The sequence below is a fragment of the Terrapene carolina genome, unplaced genomic scaffold (genome assembly GCF_002925995.2).
Source record: "Terrapene carolina triunguis isolate 2854851 unplaced genomic scaffold, T_m_triunguis-2.0 Scaffold69, whole genome shotgun sequence".
Lineage (NCBI taxonomy): Eukaryota > Metazoa > Chordata > Testudines > Emydidae > Terrapene > Terrapene triunguis.
Window position 1 is genome coordinate 49,159,360 of NW_020664420.1, and position 24,417 is coordinate 49,183,776.

The following is a 24,417-nucleotide window of genomic DNA, read 5'->3' on the forward strand; positions in this document are numbered from 1 at the left end:
GGCAGGTATCAGTGAAGATCCCTGCAGAAACCAAACTAACCCCCCCCGCACCCCCCCCACCATGAATTCTCTGGGATGATCGCTGTACCCCTCCCCCCACCGCGTGGCTGGTTACAGGGAAGATCCCTGCTAGCCAAACGTGAAAAGCTCAGGGCCAATTCCCCCCGCTGTGCTTGGCTAACTGCAGGGAAGGATTTCTTTTCAGCCACAGGCAAACAGCCCAATAGGAACGGCCACCTCTGTCCCCTTAATTAAGTTCCCGTATTTCAACCAGGTTACCATGAGCGATATCACTCTCCTGAGGATTACACAGCAAGATAAAGAACGGATGTTGCTTGAATGCCAGCAAACACCGGGACCATACGCTGCCAGGCTTTGTCAGGCAATGATACCAGATTACTTGCTGCAAGCATGGCGTGGTCAAGTGTCCTACCATGGAGGACGGAATAAGGCTGCACTGCCCAGAAACCTTGTGGCAAGGCTTTTGGAGTACCTCCAGGAGAGCTTCATGGAGATGTCCCTGGAGGATTTCCGCTCCATCCCCAGACACATTAACAGACTTTTCCAGTAGCTGTACTGGCCGCGAATGCATCCCAAGTCCTCAGGGCAAAGTAATCATTAAAAAATGCTTGCTTTTAAAACAAGTTTTATATTTTAAAAGGTAAACTCACCTGAGGTCCCTTCCATGGGGTCATGGTCTTGGATACTGGCTTGGGAGGGTTGGGAGGGTACTTCAGTCAGGCTGAGAAAAAGATCCTGGCTGTTGGGGAGAACGGAGTGCTGGGTGCTCTCTGCAAGCTCGTCCTCCTCCTCCTCCTCCTCTTCCCCATCCGCAGAATCCTCAGGTGTAGCTGATGAGACTACCCCGACCCGGAATCCACAGTCACAGGTGGGGTAGTGGTGGCGGCCCCCCCTAGAATTGCATGCAGCTCGGCGTAGAAGCGGCATGTCTGCGGCTCTGACCCGGAGCGACCGTTTGCCTCCTTTGTTTTTTGATAGGCTTGTCTGAGCTCCTTGACTTTCACGCGGCACTGATCTGAGTCCCTATTGTGGCCTCTCTCCATCATGCCCTTGGAGATTTTTTCAAAAGTTATGGCATTTCGTCTTTTTGAATGAAGTTCTGCTAGCACTGAATCCTCTCCCCATATAGCGATCAGATCCAGTACCTCCCGTACGGTCCATGCTGGTGCTCTTTTTCGATTATCAGCCTGCATGGTTACCTGTGCTGATGAGCTGAGCTATCTGTGGTCACCTGTGCTCTCCACGCTGGGCAAACAGGAAATGAAATTCAAATTTTCCTGGGGCTTTTCCTGTCTACCTGGCCAGTGCATGCGAGTTCAGATTGCTGTCCAGAGCGGTCACAATGGTGCACTCTGGGACAACTCCCGGAGGCCAATACCATCGAATTGCGGCCACACTAACCCTAATTCGAAATGACAAAATCGATTTTGGCGCTACTCCGCTCGTCGGGGTGGAGTACAGAAATCGATTTTAAGAGCCCTTTATTTCGAAATGGCTCCGTTGTGTGGACGGGTGCAGGGTTAATTCGATTTAACGCTGCTAAATCCGAATTAAAGTCATAGTGTAGACCAGGCCTAAAAGTTGACTTCCCCAACCTTGTACCACTCGCCACTTTCCAGAAATAAAGGTTTTTTATTGCTAGAGTGCAGGGGGAAGCACAACAATCCAACTAAACATAATTTATTACAATTTTAACACTTTCAAAATTTTAAACTATTGCCTCCAATAAGGAGAAATCAATCCCCAATTTTAATTATTTTCACATACACACTTGTTTTATAACTAGCTCTCATCAGTAGGCTGAAGTATGCAACTCAAAAGCCTCCCTGGTTTCAGATATTTACCAGCTGCCCTTGCTTTTCATCTGGTTAGATTCCATTTTCTTTCAAAATGAAGGTTGCAGCCCAAACAAGCCTCATGAGGAGGATAGTCCTAACTGACAATCATCTGTGATATAGTTTATCACAGATTTGAAACCTTATTTTTCACTGCATATTCTCTACCAGTTTTCTTTGCCGCTGAGGAAGGAATAAAGCTAAATTCGCTTCCTTTGCTCTGAGATCAATGAGGGGAAAATATAGGTATACCTATTAGTCATTTTGTTAATGCAATAGAAGGAGATTTCTCAGTATAAAATAATTGAGGGGGAGTTGAGGCTTCGGAATCTCAGATCTTCCCCACTTTTGTTATCTGTAAGTCAGTTCCAATGCCCATCCAACTAACAAACCGAACTCCAAATACAAAAGCTAACACAGGTCAAAAGAAATTCTGAAAGAAAATTCACCATGAAATTTTCATATTAACAGATAATGTTGAATTATTACTTCCATCATGAAACTGTATATTAGGGTAATCAATTATTTCTTGTCAAGGTCCAAATTTCTTGGTCAAGGTATAGTCAAGGTCCAGACTCCAGAGAAAATAATACAAAACCAGTAATGAAAATAAGTAGTAAATAAAAAGATTTTGCAATCTGTTCAAAAGCATCTGACAATCCAGTTTTGTCCCCCGGGGCTGCCTTGACTACCCCTGCTGTACATGATGGAAGCATGCATCATCACATCTTCTCCAAATTATTGGTGACTGATAGACAATTCTCGCCTTAGAGCCAGATTCTGTTCACCCTCAGTGAAAAGACTTCCTGTAACAGAAGAGACAAAACTGAGGGCTTGTCTACACTACCGCGGTAGTTCGACGGCTGGCAATCGAACTTCCGGGTTCGATTTATCGCGTCTGGTCTGGACGCGATAATTCGAACCAGGAAGTGCTCGCCGTCGACTGCGGTACTCCACCTCAGCGAGAGGAGTACCGCGGAGTCGACGGGGGAGCCTGCCTGCCGCGTGTGGACCGCGTCTGAACCGCGGTAAATTCGAACTAAGGTATGTCGACTTCAGCTACGTTATTCACGTAGCTGAAGTTGCGTACCTTAGATCGAATTGGGGTGTTAGTGTAGACCAGGCCTAAGAGGTGACACCATTCCTGGCAGTGTTATCAGCAGCCTGCTCCCCATCGTATCTGGTTAGATCAAAGAGGAGCATTATAATTTTTTTCCCCTGTTCCCCAGAGGTATGCAGGAAAGTCAGAATTGTAACAGACGTGGAAGAATATTTTTTGCCTTATTCAGCTGATAAAAATAATTTCCGTTAGTAAACCACAGACCTGATTCTCCACTACCCTGCACCCTGTGCAGTCATTCACATGAAAAGGGGGTGTAAAACAATACCAAAATCAGAATTCTCTCAGACTCATATTGCTATTAGCATTTTACATCTTTGCACAGGTGTAGAAGACTGACAAAGCCAAGGCTGCAGAGAATCAAGCCCTTTAGCTGAAATTGAGGTATACTGATTAACAGGCACTATATAGACATGCACCATAAACATACATCCTGATGCATTATATATGATTCACTTCATATAAATTGACTGATTACTATATGTAGTACAAACATATATGAATACACCACAGATACAGCATATCATATCCACTGATGCCCTTTATATTAAAAAAATGTTTTATATTCGAGTGCCGTACAATATACTAACACTATAAATGTGAAGTATATATTTAGATACATAGAAACATGATGCACTGTATATAAGCTGATGTTTAATCTAGTAGCACTAAACACAGGTGAACGGACGCAGGTATACAACAGATGTGCACACATGGACGTGTATTAAAGACACAAACACAGCATATGCACACCTCTCACATACAGTAGTGCAGACACACAGTCTTACACAGATGTACTTTCTTATACCCCCCAAACACACACAGTAAGGCACGCACAAACAGATGAACCTCCTGAGCGCATCTCTCCAGGCATACACATGCTGGGTATCAGTGTAGAAATGTACTATACAGATACAACACACACTGATGCACCTACATCCTGTTGCCTTACAGAGATGCACAACTCACCCTCTTAGCCCCACTTTACTTACACACAGACACGTAGATGCTGGTAACCTACACAAGTGTCCAGCTCAACCTCTTCGTGTGTGCAAGCACACGCACGCATACATGCCCAACAGACACAAATCACCCCAGCCTACCCGCCTTACACACACCCCTATAAAGACGCCAGCGCAAGTGCCCTGTGGAGCCGTCTCTGCCCCGCTCGCCCTCCCCGCCGCATGAAGACCCCACTCTTCTCCCTCACACACATCCCGCCCCCCGGCGGAGCGGGGCTGCCCGCCTGTCCCTTACCCTCCTGCAGGATGTGGGTGGGCTGCACGGGCTGCACTCGGAACTGCCGGGCGCTCCAGCCGGGGCTAGGCGGCCGCACCACCTCGCTATCTGACAGCCAGGTGACGGTCTCGTAGTTGTCCCCGCGGAGCAGCGCGGCCGCCTCGGCGCTGTGCACCGCCACCTCGTCGAACTGGTGCAGCCCGCCCGCGTGATCGAAGTGTACATGGGTGGCCACGGCCAGCAGCGGCCTCCTGCCCCCGCCCGCCGCCTCCGCCTCCCCGGGCCCGGCGCCCGGCGCCAGCAGCCCGGCCGAGTGGAGGTAGTCGGGCAGGCTGCGCAGCCCCAGGCCGGTGTCTATCACCACGTCGCGCTCCGAGCCCCGCACCAGCCAGATGTTGGCTCGGTTGCCGGACTCGTAGAACCGCTCCTGGATCCAGTAGATGCCGCCGCCCAGGGGCTTGTGCGCGAACCACTCCAGCGCCGACATGCCGGGCCGCACACAGCCCCGCACTGAGAGGCCACCGCCCCCCAGGAGGAGCCTGCGCGGCGCCCCGACCCACTGCGGGCTGCGGCAGCGTAGCCGGGGGCGGGGCTGGCTGACACGTGTTCCCATCTTTTTTAAATTCTCAGTTTTAAAACAGCCTCACAGTTTTGATTAAAAATGAAAAATGGAGTCTTGAGTCCAGTTTGATTTCTAGACAGAAGTATTTTTTTTCCCAAGCTGGAGATCACAATTGGTATGAGTCTTGCAATTTAAAAAATACCTTTTCTTAGTCCTTGACTTTTTTCCATCTTAATTTTGGCTTTATTTTTTGTGATACAACTAGAATCTAACAAAGGGTGTAATATTTTTAGTAACTCCAAATGGCTGGGTCAGGGAAAGGAAGAGGACGTGCTGCATTTACTTTCAACATGGAGGCTATTGGCTTTGCCAAAGGTGAAACATTACCTGAAGTAGCATTCAAGCCCCCTCCACTGTTTCCTGTAAGTACAGAAGCTTAATTTTAAGAGCTTGTTGCATGTCTGTGTAATGTACTTCATTTTCATATTGAGGTAGTGAGGTTAAATGTGTGGAAAAATCCTAAACACTATCAATCAGTTTTGAAAGTAACTAGTCCATGTAACCATGTGCTCCCAGTGATAGAAACCTCAACAGCAGAGACTATGTAGGCAGGATTCAGGTGTTTTACACTGTTGTCTGATGATAGTATAAAGAGTCTGAGTCTTGTCTATACTACAGCCTCACTGTTCCTGACTATAGGACAGCTATCACCAGTGAAGCTGCACTGTGAAAGGATTACAGATCCCATGTTCTCTAATGTAGACAAGGCCACAGTGGAAAGAGACTTTTTTATTCTTGACAACAGATTTGTTAAATTGTATTAGTCTGTCCATGAGGTAACTAACATGATTTTAAAAAAACAAAATAATCTGTCCACATTGTTCAGATTAATCATGTTTAGCACAGATCCAACTGTATTTTGGGAAGAGGTATTGCTGAAGTTGTTCTCTGACTTAAGATAGCAGTACAGGGTTCAGAGTAGGTTAAATCAGCCGGAGGCACTGTATTTGGAAGGATAGTGGGGGGTGGGATGGATGATGATTTGCACCTTGCTTCACTAATCTAAAGTCAGTTGAATTAGATTTTTATGTTTTTTAATAGTTAAGAAAATGTTTTAGATACTTGTTTTCTTCCTTTCCTAATAGAGATTAAGTTCTGAACATATTGTCAGAATGCAATACAACATATTTGCAAACTAGCATAATACATAATTGTAGTCCTCCATAAGTAGCAGCATTTTTTCTGCGACTTTTTGTGTTGTTGTATGTAACGGATATTAGCATAACAATGCACCTTAATAATTTACACAGCCAACAGATTTTAAGCCAGTGCCTCTGAAAATGGGAGAGGAAGAGGATTATATGTTGGCCTTGAAGCAAGAATTTAGAGCAAGTATGAAAAAAATGCCTTATTTTATGCGAAAAGAAGATGAAAATCAAGGTTTGTTCTGCATAAATGTAATTTTTAGAATAGCAAAATGTATTTGTGTATGAAAAATGTAATAATTAGCACTTTATATGTTCAAGCTGTAATACTGACACTGAATAGTGAAAGGGACAATGTCAACTTGAAAATTACATTTTGCGATGAAACTTTTGCACCTAGGAAAGTTACAAGTAATGCCTACATTTGCTGTAACTAAAAAGCAGTGTATGTGTTTGGGAGAAGTCTGTTCTTCTCAATTTGTTTTGTTTGTGTATTTCACAATACTGTTTAGTCAGTCAATTTCTTCCTTGCTGAAAATGCCCTTATAATCATTAACAGTGGAGCACAGAATCCTCTATATAAATATATTTTTTAAAAGCCCAGGTTCTAATAAGGACCCTTTAAACTGTAGCCAGATTATTTAAAAATATTATATACAAATTAAAAATAGTCAGTTAAAGGTTACTCTATCACAGCCCAAATTAGTCAGTGCTCCTTTGTAATCTTCACAAAAGATAGGTAGGTATGATAAGTAGTATTACAGATGGGAAAGCTGAGAAAGAGAGAGGTAAAGAGATTTACCAATGCTTGAATCAGTGGTGGAGGTGGAATTAGAAATCAGGAATTCCTGACTGCCAGCTTTATGCTTGTTTCAGCTAGACCATAGTATCTGTCCCCCTTTTTTTAAACCTTTATAAAACTGCAATTTAATTTTGAAAATATTTGTTGTCTTCCTCAGTGTTGGCTGACATATTGTATTTGACATCCAATACGTATGTTTTATCTTTTCAGTAGTTTGTTGATTAGTGTTGTTTAAATCAAAGCTTCCAAGTCTTTGTTTGAAAATTGCATTGGGGAAAACAAAGGACCCAAGTACCTCCCAGCTTCACTGCAGGAGTATCAAAAATCTAGCAATCACAGAAGGCTCTCATTTTTCACAGTGGATTTTTTCCCTATTCAACCTTTTTTGTCAATTCCACCATCTTCCTGTGAGCCTAGCCTGACTACAAGGTATGGTAAATAGTGTTGGTTGGGGACTTTAAGGAACACAGAAATTACCCACTCAATCAGACTGAAGGTCCATTTAGTTTAGTATCCTGTGTCTGATGGAGGCCAGCACCAGATATTACAGATAAAGCTGTAAGAATCCTGCAGTAGCAGATGATCTAATCTGTTTCTCCTTACAGAAGTTAGACCCATCAGCACACCTGACCCTGATTATCAAATACACAGTCATTAAGTAGTTAACTGGTGAAAGGAGTATTTCGTTCCTTTTTTGTTTTCTTGGATTAAAATGATCAAATGCTCTTATGAAATGCTTTTAAGATGGCAAAAGAAAGATATGGGAGAGGATATTGCATCTTGGCAATATCACTCATGGATAATATTTTTAGTATGATTTTTTTATTTTTTGTAATGTTAATATACATTTGAGCCTGTGGGAGCTTAATTTTAATTCTTGTTTATTTGGGATATGGTGGGAAATGATGTGTGGGAACTGGGGTAACATCCATCACCTGAACTGAGAAGATATCACTTAAACACAAGTGTATTCTCTTGCCTGCAACTTATCATTACTATCAGTCATGCTGAAAAATATTGTCCATCCTGCTTTCTCCTGAATTTAGTACATGCATATTAAAATGAATGATAACTTTTGAAACATTTTAATTAGCCAGAAGATGGGTGCCTTTACAAACTATGAAGGCCTGGTCTACAGCTAAAACTTAGGTTAACTTAACGAGGTCGCTCAGGGGTATGAAAAATGGTAGTTAAGCCAACACAAACCCCATTGACCTACCTACCACCTCTTGTGGAGATGGATTTACTACAATAATGGAAAAAACCCTTCCATCACTGCAGTAAGTGTCTACGCTACAGTGGCATAAGAGCAGCTGTGCTGCTGGGTTTGGATTTGCCCAGTAGCTTTGGTTGGTTAAGATCAGTCATCGGTGCACACAGATTTATGTTAGCCAGGGTGGATAAAAATCAATGGTTTTTTGTTTTTTTTTAAATCAAAAAAATCAGATTATTTAAATTTAAATCTGATTTTTTTGACAAAGTGCTTTTTGAGGAAAAAACCTATCTAAAAAATAGTTTTAATTAAGATACATTATAGCTCAAAGATATCTCATCGTGGAATAGGGATTGTTGCCTGCCTAAAAAGGCCTCGAGATGGCAAACAGGGGTCCGTCGCCCGGTGTGCTTAGCACCAATGAAGACACCGAGGGGAGAAAGCAAGCCAAGTTTATTTCAGAGCTCTGAAATGGCACTAGGAGACCAGCATGTCTCAAATCCAGTGCAACAAATACAAACAACTTTTACCTTTTATACTTCAAGCAGTTTCTGTGTAAGCCTTTGTCTGTTAACCCCCTCTTACTACTCCCACCCCTCCCTTCTCTAGCCGTTACAATTAGAAAAGTTCTCATTCGTCTGCTTATCTTTTGGCCTTGCAAGGCCTGTTTACAGCAGTCTGAGGCTACGTCTTCACTACCCGCCGATCCGGCGGGTAGCAATCGGTTTATCGGGGATCGACTTACCGCGTCTCGTGAGGACGCGGTAAAATCGATCCCTGATCGCTCTGCCGTCGACTCCGGAAATCCACCTCGACAAGAGGCGGCAGCGGAGTCGGCGGCAGCGCGGCAGCGGTCGGCTTTCCCCCGTCCTCACCACCAGGTAAGCCGACCTAAAATACGCAACTTCAGCCACGGTATTCACGTAGCTGAAGTTGCGTATCTTAGGTCGGAACCCCGCTGTAGTGTAGACCTAGCCTGAGCAAAACAGCAGCTGTATGCTAGAGAAACGCTGACCCTTACATTTCTACTTCAGCCTGTAAGCAGTGAGCACAGGAGTAGGTGAGAGTTCACAAGATGGAGTTTGGGGGTTCCAGATAGGCCCAGAGCAAAAGAGCTTCATCGACACTTTGGCCTTCCACTCTCCCGAGTTACCTGGTAGCTATGCCTAGGGGTCCCCAACAGGATTATACATTCTAATTCTGTAGTATGAGACAATATAGTCACGTAATGTTTAAGAAAAGTTTTGTAAATGAGTTCCAATAGTTCATGAATTAGGGACCCAATCTTATGGGGTTCCACAGGCTTCTACGTAGATTTAGGTTAATCTTTCTATCTACCCAATGGGACTCAGTGCTCAGTCTAGAACAGGGGTCGGCAACGTTCGGCACGCGGCTCGCCAGGGTAAGCACCCTGGCGGGCCGGGCCAGTTTTATTTACCTGCTGACGCAGCAGATTCGGCCGATCGCGGCCCCCGCTGGCCGCGGTTCGCCGTCCCGGGCCAATGGGGGTGGTGAGAAGCGGCGCGGGCGAGCGCTGTGCTGGCCTGGGACGGCGAACTGCAGCCAGTGGGGGCTGTGATCGGCCGAACCTGCCGCGTCAGCAGGTAAATAAAACTGGTCCAGCCTGCCAGGGTGCTTACCCTGGCGATCCGCGTGCCGAACGTTGCCGACCCCTGGTCTAGAAGATACCATCACAGCTGCTTAGTTTTGCAGTTCTCAAACTGTGGATTTGTGTCTCCAGAGGAAACATGCTTGTTAACAGCAAAAATGTTTTAAAATAAATAAATAATATATAGAGGTGAGAAATAACAGATCTCAACTCTGTTGTCCCTCTGCAAAAGTGTGTACACAGAGTCAATCCTTTACCTCTCTCTGAAAGTGAAAAGTTTCAAAAAGTTCAATGAATATAAGATTGTTGGGGGCGGAATAGATCTGGACATGGAGAAGAAGTCTGGAGATAAATGTGAGAAGCGAGGGACATATGCTTGTGTTGTTCAAATATTATATGTTTGCTGTTGAAGAAAAAAATCCAGAATACTTAATGTTGTTTTAGTTAAATAAAACAATTTAAATGTCTGCCTGGTGATGTTCTCCTCCTAATACAGCATGGCAAGAAAATCCTCCAAATATTAACGATTAACTTGTTGAATTGGAGATAGTTCACCTCCCAATGACTTCATAAATATCTGCTTTAATTACCTTTGATAAATGAAATAACCAAACAATCATTCATTTTCTGATATAGCTGTAAAACTAATCTGAAAAGTTTTCAAAATAAATCACTGTTTAAAAATGTAGAATGTGTACCTTCTAAAAATTAAACCTACATCTATCTCTGAGTTGTGAAAAATATGTATTTAGGTTATAACAACCAACAAGAATGCACTTTTATGTAGAAAACCATGATTAAATCGAGTCTTTGTGACTAGTGATTTAAATCAAATCCACCGTGATGTTAGCAGTTGCAATAATGTTCTTCCATAATGAACTTCATCTTGAAATCAAAGCCACTGGTTTTTCCTCTCCTGACATTGACAGTTCACACAAAAAACACCCAACATCAATTACTTTAAGTACCCCTTGAGCCCCATCATTTTAAACATGAGCTTTTGTTCCACTATATTTCTTGGCTCTTGTGCTTGCATTTGCCCTGGTAACAGACTGGAAGCCCAAATGATGGGGAGTCATATATGTACAGACACTCCCCGGGTTATGCAAGACCCTATTTATGCAAATTCGCACTTACGGAAAAAGTTATAAGCCAGAAATAGGATTTTCGAGTTGTGGAAATTTTTGCGTAACGTACGGGTATACATTTCCGACTTACGCAAAATTCTAGTTACGCAAGGCTTTCTGGAACGGAATGATTGCATAAGTCGGGGAGCGTCTGTAATTGATTTAGAGTTGCATGTACTGTTACCTTTCCACTTCCCACATCCTAATTTGTCTCATTATTTACTCTGTGTCTTGTGTAAATCTTAGACTCTGAGCTCTCTGAGGTGGTTTGTTAGTACAGTGCCTAGGATACAGGGGGCCTCATCCCTTTTGGGGATCATTAGGCATTACTGCAGTAGAAATTAATAATTTTGTATTGAATGGGTATTTATTTTTTGTTTGGAGGCAGTATGGTTTATAGTACTAAAGAAGGACCAACAGTCAAGAATGCCAAAGTTCCAGTCCCAGGTTGTTGTTTTTTACTGAGGGATGGCTTGTCTATCTGGGAAGGTTTTTTATTATAATCTAAGGTGTGGATTTAAAATGATATAACTCTTCGTGTAGACACTCTTATTTCAATATGAGTGCATTTTTTCAGTTAAGTTTATGTTGCTTGGGAAAGGGATTAAGCCATCCTGGAAAAAAGCCACATACCAGAATAAGACTTTGTCTGCACTAGACAGGGTTCATAGTATAAATATACCAGCAAACCTTCTTAATGGAAGCATAATTTAGATATAGCTTATACCAATTCCCTGAATAAAATAAGCTATACTGGCAAAAGGATTTTTTTTTGCTAGTATAACTGTCAACAGTAGAACTTTTGCCAACATAGCATACCTGTATACTAGATCAGTATAAATGGTAAAACTTTTCCATGCAGGCGAGGTCTAACTGACTAAATCCTCATCTATGCTGAGGCCTGGTCTATACAAGGAAATTAGGTAAGTATTCAGGGGTGTGAAAAATCCACACCCTTGAGTGATCCTGTTAAACTGACCTAACCCCCAGTGTAGATAGTGCTAAGCTGATGGGAGAATTCTCCCGCTGACTTAGCTACTGTCTCTCGGGAAGGTGGATTACGTACGCCGATGGGAGAACCCTCCCATCGGTGTAGGTAGCATCTTCACTGATGCACTACCATGGCGCAGTTGTGCTGCTGAAAAGTGTAGACAAGTCTTTATGCATGTTAGTAGTCCCATTGATTTCAAGGGAACTGCTCATAGTAGTACAGTTAAACATGTTCATCATCAGCACAATGGAAAGTGCATCTGCATAAAAAGAAGGGGTGTGTGTGTGTATATTTGGGTCAAGAGAAGCATATAATACAGTGTTTGGATTGCGTTGGTTAATAGCATGTAAATGAAATAGAATTCAATAACTGCACGTTTTTCTTGTTCTCTAGGAATTGAAAAATATAGTAAAAAGTACCTGCAGATGAGAAAAGAATCCATGGAATGGACCCCAGGTAATAATGTAAATTACAACAGTGAAATTCTGCGTGGATCTTGAATAATCTGCCAGTTTTCTTAAATGCCCAGTGTGACCAGAGTCCCAGGGGAGCCAACTGAGGTCACTCAATTAAGGTGAACTGAAAAGAATGGGGCAGGCAATCTCCAAAGCTGATGGATATTCCAATACTTGGATTTATCAAGCCAGCACAAAACAGCTTCTATAATACCTCACTGGTTACCCAGAAGCCCCAACAACACAGTTCCCTTGAAGTAATCCAGCCTTAGGCCTCCACCCAGACACGCAAGTCAAATATGATGAGGATTACTGAAATCTTATTCATCATAAAAAAGTTCTACCAATCCCAAAGGATCTGACACATTACCTCCCAAGTTAATGGGAGATAACCCAAATACACGCTTACAGACAATTCTTATTAACTAAACTACAATTTATTTTAAAAGAAAAGAGAGAGAGCATTGGTTAAGAGATCAGTATACATACAGACCATGAGTCAATCTTGAGATTCAGATTCATAGCAGAGATGGTGAGCTTTGTAGATTCAAAGAGTTCTTTCAGAAATAGTTCATAGTCCAATGTTTATATTCAGGGTGGTCCAGTTAGGACTGGGATCTCAATTCTTATGGCTCAGGCTTCCCCTGCATGGAGCCTCAAGCAGATCTGAGATAAAAAGGATTGGGACCCAAACATCTTTATACAATTTCAGGCTTTCTTGTGACAGCTTGTAGTCCTTTGGTGAACAATAGGCACTCATGTGGACTATGAAGTGGACCCAGTTCCTAAGCATCACTGGTAATTATTACAGATTAACATAAGGCAATTGCCTGTTTTTTCCACCATTCGCAGATGATTTGCTATATGTTTCAAAGAGAAATGAATACAGTGATATCCTATGTTTACAGTTCATTTAAATGTTAAGATGTTCTTTTGATCTCTGAATTAACAGATTACAGCATAGACAGGGACTGTTTGATTACATTGTTGATCTCTCTACCAATATATATGTAAAACCACAAACATTATCTACCTATATGTTTTTACGGGTTGAATTTGAGTCATTTATCCTGCAGGACGCTTAACGCTTTCTGGTCATGCATCACACCCCCGACGCAAGATTGATGTGGAAGGGAGCTAATTAGAACTCCTGGATACACCTCAAGGATCTCCCAACCTTGACAAGGCATCAGCCACAAGATTCTCTTTCCTTTTATATGAATTATGTCCATATCAAACTCTTGCAAGGCCAAACTCCAATGGAGTAACCTAGAATTGGTTCCTGTTGCTTTGTGTAACCACACCAAGGGAAAATGATCACTGAACATGGTAAACTTCTTGTTATACAAAGAGGGTTTGAGTTGCCTTACTGCCCACACAGTTGCATAGCATAGCATAGCATAGTGTTGTTCAGTGGGTGTCAGTTTTTTGTAACTGATTTTTAACACTTACACTCTCCAATATCAAAATTAATTTTTGATCCAAAAACCCAATTAACGTGTGGCAATGTGTATCCAAGCCAGACTAGGCTCCCCTGGGACTCCAGTCACAGTGGCAAACTGAGGTCACTCAATTAGAGTGAACTGCAAAGAATGGTCATGTGTCACACCCAGTTTCTCCATTTTAAAACAATGCCAGTCAAATGACATTTGCAACCTTTCTAAATTGTGTATTCCTTATGGAGGCGTAGACATATGTTTTACCACTGCAAACTTGACAAACCTGTGTTTGAGCTGCCTGAAAAAATAAATCTGATTTTTTCCCCCTTTATTTGCAACTCAGTGTCTCAGACTTGCATCACATTTTCCTCAAAATATTCAAGCTTGAGTTGAGGATTAACATGAGAAATTTAATCAATGAAAATTTGTGGTATCAGTGACCTGAAGAATTAGGGTTTGGAATGGAAAGGTCAGCTCAGCTTTATCTATATAGCTTCACTACTGCTAATTATTACATGTAAATTAAAGGTTATTAGATTCACTTATGTCTGAACTTCAGTTGCTTCTTCGGGGAAGAAACTCTTTTTTGTTATATGGGTCTGATTCTGTAAATCTTTACAATACAAAACTTCAAGTACACAGGTAGTGTGTTGACTTCAGTGGGACTAGTTGCATACCAAAAATTTGAGCCTGTTTGCAGTATCAGAGTCTATATTTATACTGCACCAAGCACAATAGCACCCCACCCCTCCTTGGGTCCTTTGGGCACTAATGTAATACAAATAAATAATAGTTCCTATATATTAAAATTATTTCTTATGCAGATTGGAGAAGACTCCCGAGAGAGATGAAGCCAAGGAAAAAGACCAAAAAAGGTAGCTGATGTAGTTTTAAGGAGCATTCACAGTACCTAGCAATTAGGTGTGAGAGAGACTATTGTTAGAGCTGGTTGAAAATATATCAGTGGTAATAATTTCTGAAACAATTTGACTAGGTTGGGTTTTTTTTGGTAATCTTTTTTTAAACATTATTTGACTGGTCTATTTATTGTTTTATAGGATGCTTTCAGAACTACCAAAAATTAAATTTTGATATTTTAAGAAAATAATAGTGAACTTATTGGAGCTGGCGTATCTGCATTTCCTGCTTTTCATACCAATATGTCTTTGAATGCTGATGGGGTAGCACTGAGTGATTTTAAAAAATACTTGTATTCTTTTGCTGTTGCTTTCAGAAGTTTGCAAACATCTTTAACCACTGTTTTCCATACTCCATGATTTGTTTTCCTGGTTGTGATTTGGTTGGCTCTTCTGTTTATTTTAGTTTTTGTATGTGATTTAATGTAACTTCTGGTTTTCCCCATTTTTCCTTTTTTGTTTATTTTCAGCTCTCTTTGACAGAATTGTGAATCAGATTCTTCAACAGCAGTTAGAGCTGGTATCGGTTGCTCTTAAAGAGAAAGGAGTTTAATTTTCACTATAAAATGTATTTATTTTTCAGTGTTCCCCAGTATGCATGACCATTATTCTGTTTTTCTCTAGAGAACTATTGTTTTGTTGACATAAAGCAACCCTTTGACTGGTACCTAGATGTCTGTTATGTATAATTATTTACTTTCATTACCTCTTGTCCAAGTCTTTAGTGTGTCATCTTTCAGTTCAAGGATAAAATAGAACACAGAAGCATGAATGTGCAGTAGTCATGGAGACTGGCTCATCTGGAAGCTTTGTTCCTTTTTAAGAGCCTCATTGAGAAGCATGGTACTAAAAGTAGAGTGCAAGCATTCTACTGGAAATTAAATTCTTATTGTCAAGATTGTCAAAGAAGAATAACCAGTATATAGCTGTTGTTCAACTTTGAGCCAGTAATTAGCTCTCCCATATCCTAAGAAAATCAGCTGCCGATTTGTTCCTTTGCTAGAGTGACATTAAATGATGACCATAAACATAGGCTCAAAGTCACTGCCTATTAAGACATATTTTTATTCATTTGATCTCACACCAAAAGTGACCATTTTTCTCTTTAATAGCAACAACAAAAATCAGTTGAACAGTTTAACTTCTGTGAGCATAAGAAAGATACAGATTCCTTTAAAAAAAAAAAAAAAAAAAAAAAGTTTAAACAGCACCCAAGTTAATATAGAATCCTTTCAGAAAACATACACTGCGGAGGTTTGTAGAAAGGTGGCCACTATCGCATTAGTACATTACATCATCTTGGCATATTCGAGAACAATATAATCTAGATCAGTGGTTTTCAAACTTTAGCAGGACCCCCATTTTGATTTAAAATTTTCGCATACCGACAAGCTGGCTTCTAATTTTCCCTGGGGATGCTCAGCCCCTGCTCTGCACCAGGCCCCGCCCCCACTCCACCGCTTTCCCAAGGCCCCACACCTACCCCTCCTCTTCCCCGCCTCTTTTCGCCCCTCCCCCGAGCGCGCCCTGTCCCCGCTCCCCCTCCCAGCTCCTTCTGCACGCCGCTGAACAGCTGTTCCGTGGTGTGCAAGAGGCACTAGGAGGGAGAGGAAGGAGTTGATCAGCGAGGGTGAAGGCCCCAGACGTGACTCACGGATCCCTGGAGTAAGGACCCCAGTTTGAGAACCACTGACTAGATAACACATTATAATGAAGTCAAATGTGTGTGTTTTTAGAGGAGGGTGGTAGTTTGGGTTGTTTGTTTTTCCCCTCTTAGTGCAAGTCAGTTTTTCTATCTTGGAATCCAACCCAACTTGCTTCGCCCATTCTAACTATATATGTTGCTGGGAGTGATTTTACTTCTGGATAATGACATTGCCATGATTAAAGGGCTAGTTGCACCTCTATTCCTTTTCTGGTCTCTGAGAGCACCCTGTCATGTTTTAGGCTTCAGGCCTTTATCTCCCAGGGGTGGAATTCTACAGTTCTGCCCCTCTGAGACCCTGCCTTTTGCTACATCATGATGTGTTTCAACCATGCGTACCCAGCAGGTGCAACTGTGTTTGGCATCTTTGGTTCTGCCCTTCGAGAAACTGTGACCAGGTGTATGTAGTGACCAGTCACCTTAGAACCAACGTATTATTTATTTTAACAGAAAGAACAAAGCATTTAGAGAAAAAGGATTGTAAGATAATAGTTTTACATGCCTAAAACCCTGCCATCCTGTGATGGTGACCTAGGCAGGCCTAACTGCTTCAGACCCCCCAACGAGTGTCTATGTGTCCACCAGGTTATCCTGAACAAATCTTCAGGATAACCTGGATTTGCAACTGTAAAGGATTTGCAACTGTAAAGCAAGGATATAGCACAGACATTACATTAATTTGCCATGAGAGATGTTAACAGTGCTGTAATCTCTAACAGTCAGTAATCTATGTAGGAATTAAGAAGGTACATTAGGTAACTTATTATTTTACTTCAGCAGGTGGAAAAACGAAAAAGGCAAAAGTTGCCACACCCAAAAGTAATGTGGATGTGTTGAAAAAAATTGAGGTAAGACCTACTTGATGCAAAAGATGCAGTTTCTCTGTATAGCCTCTGTTGTTCAATACAGGCTTACTCTCGAGGGAACTCTGCACCAAAAAATTAAAAATGCTGTGCACAATATTTTAAAATTCTGCATGTTTTATTTGTCAAAACACTCTGGTTTCAATTATTTAGGTAATTTATTTAAACTACACTACAGTGGATGGAGACTGGGAGTGGGGAGCATTGGAGGAAATCCCCAAGCCCCTTGCCTAATAGTAATGTAGTTAGGTTTGATCCTTTATTTCTAGTTATTAGTCAACAAATATATGCAGCCATATGCTCAGTGTTACATCATAGGCAAGTGAGGCTGGGGAATCAAACTCACAATTTATATTGACTTCTGATTATCTCCAGAAAGGTCAGTAGTAAACAGTTCATGGAGCAAATTTTGATAGGAAATTTTTTCAGTTCAAAATTTAGACCAGTTCTAATCAGTAAAGCACCATAAGCATTTATAAGCCATATTGTCCTTTACACCACTCTGGCAATGTAAAGGAGCCTTAAAACTTTTACACCGCTTTTATACTCCTGGGGGAATTCACAGGACAATGGCAACAATTCACTAAGCAGGCAGGCTGCTACATTCCACTCTGCCTGAGTGGAGAGAGCCTGCCCCATGCCTACCTCCTCAGAAACACCCCGAAGCCCTGCCCCTCCACGCCGAGCATGCCGCAATAGCGAGCAAGAGGGACAGTGTGCCACTCTCTCACACGCATTACTGGCCAGACCCTGCCCCCCTCACAGCGGTGATTTATGTCTCTACGGGCTGCTCCAGGTGCCTGAACTGACCTGCCCGCACTGCTGGGGAGAGATGTGTGACTGCTCTTTTGGCTTCCCTTTGCTTCCTCATCAGAAGTCACTTTTCTGCAGGGAAGCAAAGAAATCTGCGGGGGACATAAATTCTGTGCATGTGCAGTGACACAGAATTCCCCCCAGGAGTAAAGCTGCAGGAAGAGAATTCAATAGCTGTTACATCTCAATCATCCTACATTGGGTGGGACATCTCACACTTTAGCCATTTCTCTGGCCTTGCCTTGCTGACACATGACTGTATGGTGTCTGAAGAGATGGGATGAGGACTGTCTTTGTCACCAAACTCTGTGGTGATTCCCTTCTATACACAGCTGCTTTTTTGCCCTTTGAACAAGATGTCTGGCTGTTCATTCTCACTGGGAGGGGATGTGGCTTAATTGAACAAAAGGGTTCTCTGAAGAGACAACAAGAGAACTTGGTTGAAGTGCTTCCCCCAAAGGGAAGGAGAGGTCTATCAGTGCCCTCTCATCCTACCAATGTTGCAAACAAACCAATATGGTGAGTTTAGAAGAGGAGGAGTGTGGAGGGGACACAATGGCTGGGCAAATTGGGAGGAAATTTTGACCATAATTTTGGAAGTATGTGTTGCACACAATGGTATTAAGAGGTTGAGAGGCAGAGTTGCCATGTGTGTCTTTGTCTGATTTAGTACATAAGCACATTGGAGCAGATGTTATGTGGTGTTTTGTCTTATAAAGCACCATGTGTGCTTGCACAAATAATTACCACTTTACCCTATGATAACGCGGAAGGGAACTCAGCACTGTAGTACTGCACCATATGTGCTAAAAACATAATGGCTAGTATTTGGTCTAATAAGCCCTAGGAAAATCCTGGCACTTAGTTAAGCAACACGATTGCCTGTTATTTCTACACCATTGTTTGGTTAGTTGCCTTATTACTAGTTACAACAAAACTAAACTCTGCATTTTGATAGCATGGAGGATATGTTGTTGCTAGATTCCTTAACATGTTCTAACTTGTGACAGGAGTTGGAAAAGAAAGGTGATGAAGAAAAATCTGATGAGGAAAAGGAGAAAGAAAAAGACAAAGAGGGTGGTGAAGAAGAAGAAGAAGAAGAAGCAGCAGCAAATGAACAAGAAGAATATGATGAAGAGGAACATGAAGAGGTACAGGTTCCTTTTCCAGCTCTAACAAAACAAACCCTATTTGTTAGAGGTAAATATGATGATAGGAATGATGACTGAAACCAAGTGTACCAACAAAGTTGTTAGCTGTTCTGCATTAGAGGAAAAGTTGGTATGAGAGAGACACTATTATGTGGACAAGCTGCACATTATGCTGCTTAGTGCTGTAATTGATTTTAATAGGTTCTGTTAAATATGTTAGTATTACCAAAATATTGCAAAATCTTGTTTCAGCAGTTAGGAGTGAGTCCTGTGACTAACAGTGGATGTCATTATTTATCTGTATCACTGATAAAGTGCCGCAAGTTTATAGTGATACTTTTACAAAGACTTAAGACAGTTTTTCGTAACATGCTTTCAAACTATATGTCTTAGTTCCCCAATGTTATGGTGGCTGTTGGCATCTGAAAACAACAGAAGATTTTTTTTTTTTTAAATAATAAAACAACCTCCAGATTGTATCTCAGGCTGCATTGGAGTGTGACCCAAATGGCTCATTGCCTTAGATAACTGTAGCTCCTCCAGGAAAGAAAGTGTTAGAGGCACCATGGGTGTGTCCATGTATAGACAAACTTTAAACATCCCAAAATGTAGGTCTTTTCCTCTCTCATCAAACTAGGAAAGGAGGATGTAGCCCTGCATATTCTTCTTTCAAAATCATACTGTATTCTCCTGATTAGCATTATGAGGCAATGTGCCTCGTTTAATAATGGTGCATTTAATTGTCTCATCTACATCAGTAGTAACTTGAAGTATTTTGATCTATAATGTATTTTCATTTAGGAAAACGACTACATTGCTTCATATTTTGAAGATGGCGATGACTTTGGTGCTGGCAGTGACGACAATATGGATGAAGCAACCTATTAGTTATTTGTATTAGATTGTGTCCTTCCCTGGCCTTCTAATACATCCACTAAACCATTTGGACCTAGTTGTAGGTGGGCTGAGCACCTGCAACTCTTGATGCAGCTACTTGGAGTTGGAGCGCTGAGTTCACCCTCAGATGAAAGGGCATTTTTTTTCTGATTTATTTAACGGGGTTGAAAAATGGGAGACCTCGCTGCCATATTCTGTTCTTCCCAAATGCTTTGGAGACAGATATTTATCACTGCAAGGTTCTCTAGAACTCCCCGATACAGAGTACTATATATGCCTTTGTATTGCCTCTGCTGCACTGGAAAAAATATGCATTTTGACTGAATTGTGCCTAAGCATTTGCACTTCTCCATTCTATGCATGAGTGGAATCAAATCCTGTTCCAGATTTGAAGTCATACTTCAGAGGATACTGAAGTCAGTAGCAAAACTTGTATTGACTTAAGTGAACCAGGATTTGGTCCTTTCTGAACACAAGCTGTTCCTACTTAGCTGCTGACTTTCTAAAGGAATTTATTATAATTTCTGTAATCAGGGGATTGAAATATAACTGAACACTGAGCACTTTCATGAACAAAGTAGCCTCAAAGTACTTTGTTACTGTGGACTAACAAGGTAAGGAGATAATTTTGAAAGGCTCTTGCATTCTAATCAACAGACTTTCATAATTCAGCACTTTGACCAATAGGGAGCATCTTTCAAATCAGGGCTTGCTGGGTGTAAGGAGACTTAATAAATGAGATTAGATTATGTTTTATTAATTACTTTTTGCTGGAAGTGAGGTCTAGGGCTAATTAGTAGTTTCATTTAGAGAGGGTTTGTGGCTGAGGTTTGAGCAAGGGTGTGGGAAATCAGGAAATCCCGATTTCTAGGTTTGGCTCATCTCTGTGGCCTTGGACAAGTCCCTTAACATCTCTGCATCAGTTTCCCCAGCTGTTAAATGGGGGGAAAATACTACTTCCTACCTCATAGTACTGTTGAGAGTCTATGTTTGTTAAAATACTAGCTATGTAAATGTGAAATATTGTTTTTATTTAATTTACTTCCCTGCACAGCCAAAAAATCAGACAGTAAAAGAAAGGTACATATAATAGAAGAGTAATATGCTACGGTAAACTGTAAAGGTGGTGAAAACAATGAATTTTATAAATATTCTATATTTGAGGATGAATATGTTGCGACTCTAATCTTTCCATTACAGTAATCCTAGGAGTTATTTGTAACAATAGTTGGTAGGTACAACATTTTCAAATGTATCACTAATATTTTTGTGTTCCTAAGCAACTTAAAATAGGTCTCATTTTTTAAAAACTGTTTTGTTTTGCTTAAATTCACTCAAAATGAATAGAAAGCACTGGATTCTAAAATCTCAGCATCAGCTGAAACTGTCACTGTTTCACTTATGGCCTTTGATGCCTTTTTGAAGTAGCCACAGGAGCTGTCTTCATAAAAGGAGAAGCATGTGGTTTTATAGAATAGGCTTTAAATTTCCTTTCTGCCAATCTTCAAGGAAACGTAAATCTTATTCTTATTGTTTTTTGTTTCCTTCATGCTGCAGTTTTTCTCTGAAGTACTCCCAGCTGGACTCACAACTACTCTCAAAGATGGAGATGCTGAGGATAAATCTAAAGCAAAATCAACAGAAACCATTTTAGCTGACTTGAGGATTGGGGGGGCTTCAGATTTTTTAATTTAATTTAAAATTTAATAAAAATGAATGAAAAGTTGAAAATAAACTTTTTCCTCTAGAATTATTAATCTGGGAAATGTCACTAAAAGGCTCTACCCTATATTTTTGTTGTCCCTCTGCACAAATTGGAACCTGTGTTAGTTGATCATATTGGTCCTCTTTCTTTTCGCTCTTTAGCTGTTGAGAACTAAAATGTGTTCTCATCGAGTGAGAAACTGGTTATTAGTTTAAAAAAAAAAAAAATCTTGTAAAAAGTTTGTTTCTTGATGATTGAGGCACACATTTGCCAAACAATACTTTACCTCAGTGCTAACTCTGAAACAATAGAGAGAGAAAATCCAGAAAAAACTATTTACCTATACTAATGGTTGTGTAATTTAGGGCATGGCTGTATTTTTTCCCTGTGTTTAATTAAAATGCTCTGATTAACAAAATGTGAAGCAATTCCAAAGGATGAGGCAACTAAATCCAATGCAGAGCACACCTCAAATGTATATTTTAACTTGATTATTTTTAAATGTTAAATTGCTATGTAGGAAGATATAGCAAAACAATGTATAACAACTTATTTCTGTATTATTAAATACTGTGCTGTATTGCAACAGAAATTTACTCTGGTCATTAATTAGGACTTTATGTTGAAGTTAATTTTCTTATAACTAATAATGAAGAGTTGAGGACTAAAGTTGTGGGTTTTAAAAAATGTTATAATATGGTCTGCACACAAACTGCATTTATGCAGATAGGCTGCCTCTATATGGCCATGATCTGTCCAGTTATTTCTCTACCCATCCTTGCATGTGGGCTCCTGCACCAACTCAGGAAGAGAGAAGCTGAGCAGATGCCATAATAAAGTCACCATCTTTGGAACACTCCAGAGGTTCTGCAGCTGATCCTAATAAACTAGAGAAATACAACTTAGATGGAGCTACTATAATGTGGGTGCATATCTAGGTGAAAAACTGTTCCCAGAGAATAATTATCAGTGGTTCACAATCAAGCTGGAAGGGCATATTGAGTAGGGTCCCACAGGGATCACTTCTGGGTTTGGTTCTGTTCAATATCTTCATCTGTGATTTAGATAATGGCATAGAGAGTACACTTAAAGTTTGCGGATGATACCAAGCTGGGAGGGGTTGCAAGTGCTTTGGAGGATAGGATTAAAATTCAAAATGATCTTGAGAAATGGTCTGAAGTAGAGAGGATGAAATTCAATAAAGACAAATGCAAAATACTCTTCTTACAAAGGAACAATCAGTTATACATATACAAAATGGGAAATGACTGCCTGGGAAGAAGTACTGCACAAAAGGATCTCGCGGTCAGAGTGGATCACAACCTGAATATGAGTGAACAGTGTAACACAGTTAGTGTGACCAGAGAGCAAGTCTGAAAAATCGGGACAGGGTGGGGGGTAATAGGAGCCCATATTAAAAAAAGCCCCAAATATCAACACTGTCCCTATAAAATTGGGACATCTAGTCACCCTAAACCCAGTTGTAAAAAAAGCAAACATCATTCTGGAATGTATTAGCAGGAATGTTGTAAGCAAGACACAAGAAGTAATTCTTCCGCTGATTAGGCCTCAACTGGAGTAGTGTGTCCAGTTCTAGGTGCCACATTTCAGGAAAGATGTGAACAAACTGGAGAAAGTCCAGAGAAGAGAAACAAAAATGACCTATGAGGGAAGACTGAAAAAAATTGGGTTTAGTCTAGAGAAGACTGAGAGGAGACATAAGTTTTCAAATACATAAAAGGTTGTTACAAAGAGAAAGGAGAAAAATTGTTCCCGTTAACCTCTGAGGATAGGACAAGAAGCAATGGGCTTAAATTGCAGCAAAGGTGGTTTAGGTTGGACCTTAGGAAAAACTTCCTGTCAGGGTGGGTAAGCACTGGAATAAATTGCCAAGGGAGGTTGTGGAATCTCTATCATTGGAGTTTTTTTTAAGAGCAGGTTAGACAAACACCTGTCAGGGATGGTCTAGAGCAGTGGTTCTTAACCTTTACTGCAGCCTGCACCCCTTTTGGTTCTCAAAATATGTTCTCGCACCCCTTATCAAAAATCGTTGAAGTAGGTCAGTTCTTTAAACCTAGATGTATCATAACTATATATAAATATATATGCCACATCATCATCGGCGCATGTGTCAAGAAATACCCCGCAACATGGCGGTACACTGTATTTTGTAGCAAGATAATTTCACTACAATTTGCTTAAAAACTTGAAAATAATTTTTTTGTTTGTATATTACAGTAATTGTTAATGTTAATACATAGGTTTGATTAAACAAAGTAGTTGTACTTGCATGCCTGTGCTTAATTTGTGTTTTCTAAAAAAATCTGGCATGTCTCACACCCCCAGAAAGGGCATCTCACACCCCCGGGGGTGCGTGCACCCCAGGTTAAGAACCACTGGTCTAGATAATACTTAGTCCTGCCATGAGTGCAGGGGACTGGACTAGATGACCTCTCAAGATCCCTTCCAGTCCTATGATTCTATTAAGGTAGATTTATGGAACCATTATGCCAGCAACTACTTCCTTAGGTGAAATGTGGAAAAAGGTAGGATTTTATCAAATGCAGTCAAAGATCACAGAATAAGGAAATAGTGAGATACAATGCAATCAGAAGAAAGAGTATACAAATATAATGGGAGAGACAAACCCCAAGAAGCCACCTTATTTCATTGTCCAACACAAGGCAGTAAGATTTAACATGTTCAGAAATGACTTTCCACCAAAAAAATTATAGTCAAGAGGAAGAG

The 24,417-nt window shown here is 41.0% G+C and overlaps 2 protein-coding genes across 2 annotated transcripts in view; one reads left to right on the plus strand and one right to left on the minus strand.

Moving 5' to 3' along the window:
* Positions 1-4,729, minus strand: part of MBLAC2 (metallo-beta-lactamase domain containing 2) — a 12,093-nt gene extending 7,364 nt beyond the window's left edge. The window contains exon 1 of the mRNA XM_024207050.2: positions 4,234-4,729. Within this exon, the coding sequence (XP_024062818.1) occupies positions 4,234-4,702 (469 nt within the window). The 5' untranslated portion in view covers positions 4,703-4,729. The remainder of the gene's footprint in view (positions 1-4,233) is intronic.
* Positions 4,730-4,863: 134 nt separating this feature from the next.
* On the plus strand, positions 4,864-22,187 carry POLR3G (RNA polymerase III subunit G). The gene is made up of 8 exons (XM_024207033.2): positions 4,864-4,952; positions 5,071-5,199; positions 6,088-6,217; positions 12,118-12,180; positions 14,443-14,493; positions 17,018-17,088; positions 18,927-19,067; positions 19,869-22,187. Exons 2-8 carry the CDS (start codon positions 5,080-5,082, stop codon positions 19,953-19,955), a joined length of 663 nt encoding a protein of 220 aa, XP_024062801.2. The 5' UTR covers positions 4,864-4,952; positions 5,071-5,079; the 3' UTR covers positions 19,956-22,187.
* The last annotated feature ends 2,230 nt before the right edge of the window (positions 22,188-24,417 follow it).